Source organism: Rhopilema esculentum, chromosome 3 (genome assembly GCF_057945365.1).
Source record: "Rhopilema esculentum isolate cy_ngs chromosome 3, ASM5794536v1, whole genome shotgun sequence".
NCBI lineage: Eukaryota > Metazoa > Cnidaria > Scyphozoa > Rhizostomeae > Rhizostomatidae > Rhopilema > Rhopilema esculentum.
Window position 1 is genome coordinate 2,871,078 of NC_142817.1, and position 9,543 is coordinate 2,880,620.

The 9,543-nt window shown below is 36.3% G+C and overlaps 1 protein-coding gene across 1 annotated transcript; it reads left to right on the plus strand.

Moving 5' to 3' along the window:
• The first annotated feature begins 686 nt into the window (after positions 1 to 686).
• Positions 687 to 8,283, plus strand: LOC135692711 (metabotropic glutamate receptor 3). Its single transcript, XM_065210961.2, has 3 exons — positions 687 to 1,409; positions 4,033 to 4,191; positions 5,091 to 8,283. Exons 2-3 carry the CDS (start codon positions 4,038 to 4,040, stop codon positions 7,679 to 7,681), a joined length of 2,745 nt encoding a protein of 914 aa, XP_065067033.2. The 5' UTR covers positions 687 to 1,409; positions 4,033 to 4,037; the 3' UTR covers positions 7,682 to 8,283.
• Positions 8,284 to 9,543: the final 1,260 nt, after the last annotated feature.

Genomic DNA, 9,543 nt, shown 5'->3' on the forward strand with positions numbered 1-9,543 from the left:
AACCTTTTGTGGCCAGTTATCTCGAGGTGCATTTTTGCCAGCTCTATAGAGGTGAAATTTTGCCGCCATTACACAAAGCCGCACTGGTATCTGCTATCACCTTCTTCTGCAAGCTTCTTTCCACAGATGGATAGAACAAATCACACGGCAAATCCACTTGCTCGTAGCCTTCTGGTTTCAGGTTCAAGTGTCCATCTGTTTGCCTCATAAGGTGCTTTTTTGAAAGTACATTTTTTCTGGAATCATCCATTGTCACATGATAGCCCTATAGAATTTTTAAATTATGAGGTCACAAAAATCATTCCTTAAAAAAATTTGAATTTTGATCCACTAACCTGAAAGAGCATTGTGAAATATCTCTAAAAATTACAAATCATTTAAAAGTGTTACGAATTGGCAGAGATATTGCCACATGAGCACTAGCTCTTTCCCTGTCAAACCTCTGTTATTTTATCTCTGTTCAAGTTTCCATCAATGTTATGAACAAAGCCAAGTTAACAGTAGCTATTCCGTTAGCAAACTTCACATATCTAATTGGCCATTTCTCACCCGGTTTTTGACTCGTTTTGCATATTTAGTCGTATATTATAGAGTTCTTTTATGCTAAGTGCTCAAAATCGAAAAGTTCTTAAAAAGGTTTTTTGTGGCGTTAGAACATTATTGCCAGGCATTACAAACCTAATTCATTATCAAAGAGCACCTTGAAAAAATTTAGCCTCATGTTAGGATCTTTGAGGCTGCAAATCCTATTTGCACGTTTAAACAAGACCCACAAAAATGTTCTGTCTCTCGAAAAAGTACGTTCTTCTTCGATGGATTAACTGGAATGTTTATACGAACAGCGATCAATAATGGCGTTGGGTATATTGAATTATCCAGAGAGAGCGTAATCAGTTACACGTTAAGGGATCTTGACTTGATTATTAATTTTCTTTGTCTATATTCGGTTTGTAATTATCTAGTATCGGTCTTTTCATTGAAAATTTTAATCTTGGAATAATAAATGAAAGACATCATATAATTTTTTTGATGAAGATTTTGATGTGATATGCTTCCGCTCCTCTGTACTATTTCAAATAAAGATTTTAGCAATCAGATATCTTGCAGGTACATTTAATAAGAAAAAATATTATGTAGCGCAATAAGATTCCCTAGGCTCATTCAAAACATAATCCTGAAGAACTTTAGTTTTAATCAATATTTGAACTGATATCTCAAATGTTTTTGTTTGTTTGTACAGGTGATAGAACGTTGGGAATATATCTTTCTGAACGCAATCATTAGAGTAAACAAGCTGTATTGTACAGGCTTTCGCCATGTTATAGGTAACTTAACAAGTATTAGCTTCTTTATTGGTGTAACAGCCGCAGGACCTGGCTCGCATGTATAGCTGAACAAAATCAATCCAGGTAAATGTTTTGCGATTTTGAGTTTTGTATGATACTGTAATTAAGGAAGACGTGAATAAATTTTTGATCTTTCACGAGCCTTTGAATTTATGGATAATATAAAGACCTCACTTACAGAAAGGGCTTGGAAATTTCATTTCCAGAGCCTTGTCAATTTTTTGCCGACCTCACACCCCAGTACCGGCTTTTTGTAAGTTAGCTTCAGCAAAAATTCAGAATAAACAACCAATATAATGAACAATTATATATTATTTGAAAAGGGAGTTCAATTGGAATAACTTTGTCTGCCATGGCTACTTTTTGCCAAAGGTGAATGAGGGATCTTTTAGACATACAAGTGGTCAAAGAGGAAGTCATTGCTAGGGCTGTTCTTTGCAGTTATCCTTTTTGGGTGAATTATAATTCTATCAAACATATATGAGGACTTAACAAAAAGAAAGCTTCTTTTTTCATTTTCTTGAAGATTTTACGAACATCAATTACGTTGGAGGTCAGACATTCTACAATGTGATGATTTCTCTTTCTCGCTATCTGTTAGATTTCTCCAATATATTTGTTTGAAGGTCATTTAATTCTTGGCACAGGTTTTCCTACAAAAAAACATCCCTGTCAATCTTGTCTTCTCTAAATTCTACTTGGGTTTTTCTATGGACTGTAGCCAAGGTCTGCAATAATTTATTGCGATACCAAAGTTTCTTTAAGCCTCTAAAATGCTCTGTTTATGCTGTAAAAAGTCTAATAGTGTGCGTTAACGCATGCGAACCGGCATTTAGAGCTAAGCAAACGAAGCAATGACAAACCATAAACATATAAAGGAAAAATAGGAGTATCTCTAAGTAGAAAACCTGTTCAAAATAAATGAATCTTATTAGCATTTTCGAAGTTAATTTATTGTGTTAAAAAGATTTGTGAAAAGACAATAGTGATATTCGACAATGTAGATGCATAGCTAATCAAATCATAGCTTGGCAAAAGCTAGGCAATCGCCTAAAATCGATTTCCTTTTCTTTTGGTACTGAGTGTGGATTTTGACATTCTATAAATTACCTTCGGGCTAGACACGATATTCACTTGAAACCAGGTCTTCGAATCTTTTTCCTTTCTCTTCTAGAAAGGGGATCTGTGAGTTTAAGATGATGTATACTTTGGTGTCACATTTTTTCTCTACTATTATCAATGGCAGTGGCGTAGCGTGACTTTTTCAACTGGGTATTCTCTATTAAACAAAAGGGTGGGGCAGGGTGTGGCTCGATGGGGCTTGATGAAAATAGGGGGATAATAGGAAGAATAAAAGGACTAGCTATTGACATTTTATCTAATTTTCTTTTTGGTTCGGTTGGCAAGTACTGCACTGTCAGGGCATTACTATGATGGAAACGATACTTTGCTAAAGGACCCTTCAAATATACTCTTCGAACTCATTCGTTGCATCAAATTACCACTAACCATTTCATCAAAAGTAATTCAAATCAAAACATATCATTGAAAGCCAGTAAAATTTTACTGGTCGAAATATGTCCCAATAGTTGTTGTTGAATCGTCTAACATTTGCACTGATGATGTAAAGAGGAAGTAACTGTAAACACCTTCTTTTGATACCTTAATACAAAAGGGCTTTCGAAAGTTTCACAATTATTCACATAGGGCATTACATGAGTTATAAATGATATTGTGGTATGCAGTATAGAATTTTTCTTCATGGCCTAATCGTGATATTTTCAATACAAGTTAATATTTGAAAGAATCGAAGGTAATGAAATGAGACTGCACATAAATGCGCTCGCAAACAAAATAGGCCAACAAGATAACTGAATACACCAGGCAACTATAAGGATATTATCCAGGCCTATCTGCATTTACTTTAATTCTATCACATAATACAAACAGAAACATCCTTGATTGGCAAGCAATAACAAATTGGCATTTCAAGAGGGAACAGATCTGAGTCAGTCAGTGTAGTATTATGTAGCAGCCGACCTTTCCTTTCCACTTTGCTGTTGGTAGATTAAGTTTAGTGGTCAAATGAGAGAATGATTATGAAACAGTAATACGGACATTGCAATAGTTTTTTAATTAAGTCATGTTTACTGTTTTCGATGCAGCTCCATCACTCCAACCGCTCCGACGTTCATTAACTGTTTATATCGATCTCATAACGAGACTATTTTGAACCAACTTTGAGGCTGTACGCTGCATATTTCTCAGCGTACAGAACCATTGTTTTAGCTGATTAACGGCAAATATTATTCATGGAAAGGAGCATTTTGATTGGTCAAAGTACGGGCTAGGGTATTCACTGCGTATTCATGACCGATCTCCATACAACATGAAGTAGCTCAATCTTCAAAATTAGCTTCAAAGATCTCCCAGCTTCTCTATGCTTCGCAGCGTTATTGTTTCCATGAATTTGATGATATTTTGTACTTGTACAAAATGTAGAATATCGGAGGTAACGAATTCAAACAGAATCAATAGCCCCAAAACATTTTTTACTTATTACAATTATACGTCGTATTAATATTTTTTCTGAGAAATCTCAGGGTATTCACTGAATACCTTGAATACCCGGACGCTACGCCACTGATCAATGGCATACTTAATACAGTTTATCTTTAATTTCTAGTTAAAATGGATGTGCTGAAGATAATTTTGTTGGTCTTTTTTCTGCTGTGCAACTTTGCTGAGTACGAATTCTGGGTATCAAGAAGAAGAGTAATAAGGCGAAGAGTAATAAGGAGGATCAATTTTGAATTATTGAGATGCAATCGCTTAAGAAAAACAAGTAATCTTCTGATACATTTTATAATCTTCTTAATCTTCTTTTGCCATCTTCATGATGACTAATTTTATCTTTCCAAGCTTAACCATTAGAGCAGTATCCCTTGAAGCTTCAATTAAAACGAAAGAGGTCATAGAAAATGCAAGGTCTGTGGCATTTGATGGTTTTCCTACTCAATATATTTATAAAAGATTTGTCTTAGTATAGATCTCAAGCCAATCACACTTTTAATCGAAAAAATATAGAAGAAGGCATCCTCTTGACAGCAGTACACAATCTGAATATCTGATTCTAAACATACAAAATGCAGTTAGTTAAAAATCATTTCTTTTCTGGCTTTAAGAGAAAAGTGATTCTACTTCACAAATTCTCTTGTAACACCCGGCTTGTGAGGTTATACATGGCCTTCCTCAAAACTACTGCGTCGTTAAAAAACCTTCTTCCAGCTCACAGCCCTGGAACCAGTGGCGACTCCAGCCTGGGATAAATGGGGGGGGGGCAAAAGGTGTGTCAGGGACCGCGCCCTTTTGGACCACGCCCTGTTCCCGTGATTGGAACATTTTCTTTCGAAGGATACAACTCTTATCTCCCAAGAAATGTCATTTAAATGTGACGATCTAGATAACGTACATATCTACCCCCCCCCCGAAGTTTTCTCATCAGGTTTGCAAGAATCTAAAGGACCGATTTTCTTAAAAAGTGGGGAGGGGGACTAGTCCCCCCATTCACCCCGTGGCTCCGCCACTGCCTGGAACCGTCATGTTTCTGGACCCTGAAACCCGACTCGACGTCTTTTGAATTCTAACATCTTTATGATCGGCTTCAAGTCTCGTGTAGGTTGTCATATTTTCTGTGCACTCCCAAACTCTTGGTATTTCATTTTATCCCATGATCTCTTCTAGGGCTCATTTCAAAGTTAAATCAAGGAAAAGATTATATTTCTGGAAAACAGATTGGGAATGAAATTCTTTGTTTGCTCAATATTCACGACAAAGAGAACAAGCTTAACATCTTGGATGGCATGGTGCTGGCTATCGCGCTGAGGTATGCAGTTGAGAAGGTGCGAGAGAAGTTACCGGGGGTTTCTTTTACGTACAAAATCGTCGACCTACGGGGAGAGAGCTCAAATGCTGTCAACTTATTAACGACCTTCAAGGATTTGAAGTTCGCAGCTATTGTAAGTGCAGCTGAATTGTCTCAAACAAATTTCGTTTCGCAATTATATGGCGGTGAGACGTACAAAATTCCAATCTTTAACCCGTTGACATCTAGTAGCGCTTTCAATAGAGCAGCAGAAACTAAAAGAGTGTTTCAAACCCTTCCGACAGAGGAAATTGAAGTCAAAGCAATCATTGATATACTCCTTAGATTCAATTGGACATATGTTTCAATCATTAATTCCAGAGACAGTTTTAAGCAACGTTGTGTTTACTTGTTTCTCTTAATGGCAAAACGAAACAAAATTTGCATTGGTACACAAATCACTGTTTCTGAGAACGATAATGGCACAATATCTAAAGATTTCATTAGAAAACTAAATAGCTACGAGAAAGCAAATATTGTTGTGCTTTTTACGCTATCACATGTGACAAGAAAGGTTTTGGAAGCATTTGAAAACAATACAAAATTTCATTTTGTGTCAGATACGGGTTGGCGCTCCGGCACTTACACTGTCAAGGAAAGTCTAAGCATTGCAAAGGGCTCTTTAATACTTCAGTATTCAGATGTATTTGATGAAGGATTTGAGCATTACTTCTTGAAGCAAAATCTTGCTAACGACAAAAATAATAACTTTTGGTTCAAGGAATTTTGGGAGCAAGTCTTCAGTTGTGATACAGGTTCCTTTTACGGTAGTGAATTGCTAAACAGATCAAAGTGCACTGGAAATGAGAGACTAAATGCAAGCTTAGTTGATATTAAGCATGCCATTGTTAAACCATTGATTGTTGCCGTTGAGTCGATGGCATGCACAGTCACGTGTATGATTGCCAAGGGAACATGCAGACTTTGTAACAAGTTCAAAATACAATTTTACCAATGCATTACTGCACATTTTGAAGAAAACCACGGTAAATGCAATTGTCAAAATCTCAGTGGCCTGTTTCAATCCCAGTCGGTTTCCAGTCATTCTTCAAGTACATTTCAAATCTTGAACTTTGACGGTCAACAATACAAAACTGTTGGTACTTGGACTTTAAATTCATCGTCTGAAGAAACGTCTCTGAATCTGAATACAAGTGAAATAAACTGGAAAGATAATAGAGTACCTCAAGCCTTCTGTTATCAGCCATGTAAGGACGGAGAGGTGCCTTATTTTGGAACCGATGCCAATGCTTGCTGTTTTTCATGCATGCAATGCCATAAAGATGAGATAACGCTCAATGGTACATGCCTGCCTTGTGGTAAGCATAAAAAGCCCAGCTATAACAAAAAATCATGTTATAAATTACCACTCGTCTATATCGATAAAAGATTTTATGAAATGATCGCTATAAGACTTGGGTCATGTATTGGACTCGCTATTAACTCTGCAACGGTTTTTTTGTTTATTAAATACAGAGACACAAAGATTATTAAAGCAACAAGTATAGAGCTAAGTATGATGATACTATTAGCTCTCTATTTGTGCTTTCTTTCCCCGTGGATTTTCTTGATGAGACCATCTTTGATAATATGCGGGATGCAAAGGTTTATTATTGGCCTAAGCTGCACGGCTTGTTATACTCCCCTTATGCTTAAAACAAATCGAATATATCGCATATTCAAAGCTTCAGAAAAGCTGAACACGAAGCCGTTTCTGGTGAGCACGAAGTCTCAAATATTAATCTGCTGTGGTTTCATATCTCTCCAGTTGCTTCTTTGTGTTGTATGGGTGGCTGGTAGTGTCCCAAAGATTCAGCTTCTGGATGTAGACTATAAGAACCAGACAGCAGTCCTGTGTATGTTCGAAACAATCAATATTGTGTTCAACCTCCTTCCATGTCTTCTTATGATGGCTGCTTGTACTTTGTTTGCTTACAAGACAAGAAACTTCCCTTCCAATTTCAATGAGGCGTTCAAAACCAGTGTGACAATGTATATAAGCTGTTTTCTTTGGGGAATCTTTATTCCGTTGCTTTTCCTTTTCGAAATGAAAGATGGAAACGTCTTTCTAAATGCTATTCTAATTTCATGCTTCATGATCGCAATTGGTATTGTAACCGTAGTTGGAATATTTGGACCGACGCTAGCAAGACTTTTCCTTTCTCCAAGTAAAAACAAGGCAAGCAGCCAGTTTTTTTACTCCGAGAATGAGCTGAAGTCAGATACCAATGTTTCGAGTCGTGACGTAAGCATTACGCAAGAGGATTGCCATGTCTCTAAGCAACAGCTATGTGAGACCAAAGGAAAGAAAGTTAAAACCAGTAATTATCGTCGTATGGATGATGAAAAGAGTGTTGAACTTAAATGTTGGCCAAGAAGAAGGTTAAGGAGAAGATCACAAAGCTTCTGAATTTTCCCATCGATGGACAGTAGTCACAATTTTTGGCAAAAATAGCTGGAATGCCATAATATCAAATTTCAAAAGTTGACAACCCCAGGATTTAAAAACCCTCCCCAAGTTGTTAATGTTTTCGCTGAATTTCACCCCCCCCCTCTATCCCTATACAATGTTAATTACTTCATCAAAGTTGTTTATACTTTTAATGCTAGTAAGATTCTCACTGATCAAGAAATGGTGCAATCTTTTAACATTGTAATGAGAAAAGGGAGAACAACTTTGTAAAACCGCAATTGATGTTCCAACAATTGTGGCATATTTTCTAGCTATGTTTATTTCGTCGAGTGGGTGTTTATGGCAAAAGCTTTATAGAAAAATCGGTTGAAGGAGTAACAATTCTTGATTAAGCAGCATGGTGTTATAAATCTTATACCTTTCCAGTCTGTATGCCAGTGTATGCAATTCTTGAAAGAGTCAGAGGATTAATTTTGTAAAGAGCCTTGAAAATGAGTTTCAGGCTTAAGATACTAACCTTTAGCAACAGTTCAATAGGGTGATGACGTCATCACTCAAATTACTGATGCGTGCAAATTCAATTAAGTTATGTATCATTCAAATCGTCGTTGAATGCTGATTGTAACTATGTATTTCCTTTTGCTCAAACTGCTACAACAAAGCTGTTTAACTGTTATATGTGTCTGCTTTTGTTGCTCAATGACGTCATCAAAATATGCAACTTCCGGTCAAATTTTCCAAAGGCATATCTCGGATTTAGAATCTACGGGGTCTTTTTAGTAATAGTCGGTTAAAAAAATTTCGTTTAAGCCGATATTCAGATTGTCTGCGAAAAAATCCCTGCCTACATGTTTTTGATCTATCCTCGTGAAAATCAGAATTGGCACAGTTGTGGATTTACACTACTCTGGAACAAAGAACAGAGCTTCATGGAAATTAAAGACATGAATGGCAAGAACATTGCTGAAACATGTCGATCGCGACAAGTATGCAAAGGGTTTGGTATTTCCTTTAAGCTATGACATTCGATTTTCGACAGATCATGCAAAAGTTGTCGCATTATCCAAATTTTGTGCAATGCATATAGTTACAAAGTACCAAGTTTAAAACAAAGAAATTCTTCAAAGGCAAAATATCTTGAGTCCATTCCAGGGGCGCTCTGGCTAGTGTTAGGAAAACGCTTTTTGTTTAAAGGATGTAGGGAAGTGATAATGAATTAAGTGATTAATAAAGTGAAAGAGGAACCAGAACTAACAACTATAATTTGCTGCATTGACATTGAGTTGGTTTGTCGAGTCAAATTTACCAAATCATCAAAAGGTCTTCTACATTATTGAAGCTTATATGACTTTCTTACAACCATGAGACATCTAGCGTTTATTCTTGGCTCAATCAATTAAGGGTAGCTGTTTCAAAAATATGCATTATGTCTGTGGAAGCGAGGCGGTGCAATGAAATTATAATGATGAATTTAAACAAGTTTTTTTAAAACTTGGGCTGATTTTTGCAACATCAATCAAGCGAGATTTTATTATTATATGTACCAATTGGTTTGTAAAATGGAGGAAAAACATAAATTGGGCTGTTGGATAAAAGACGATAGCTGCTCAAAGTATTAAAGCCTCCCATTACATCATCGTGAATTCAGGTAATTAAGCTAACCTTTCATTCCATTTTTTTAACCTTCATCAGAGGATATTAAAAACCTATTTCTGCAATGGAGCTAATTTAATATCACCTCTTTCAAGGATCCGCAAATCTGTTCTTGATTGCTTTTGTGACGAAGTGAATGATTTCGTCTTCTCTCTTGAAACATCCATAACATAGTTGTAATACAGTTTATTTTGTTTTTTATTTTT

What these genes read in the sequence shown, in the direction of transcription:
- LOC135692711 (XM_065210961.2), top strand. Translation starts at nt 4,038, where the DNA reads ATGGATGTGCTGAAGATAATTTTGTTGGTCTTTTTTCTGCTGTGCAAC. An exon ending in CAATCGCTTAAGAAAAACAA is followed by an intron (nt 4,192 to 5,090) that starts GTAATCTTCTGA and finishes GATCTCTTCTAG; the next exon opens with GGCTCATTTCAAAGTTAAAT.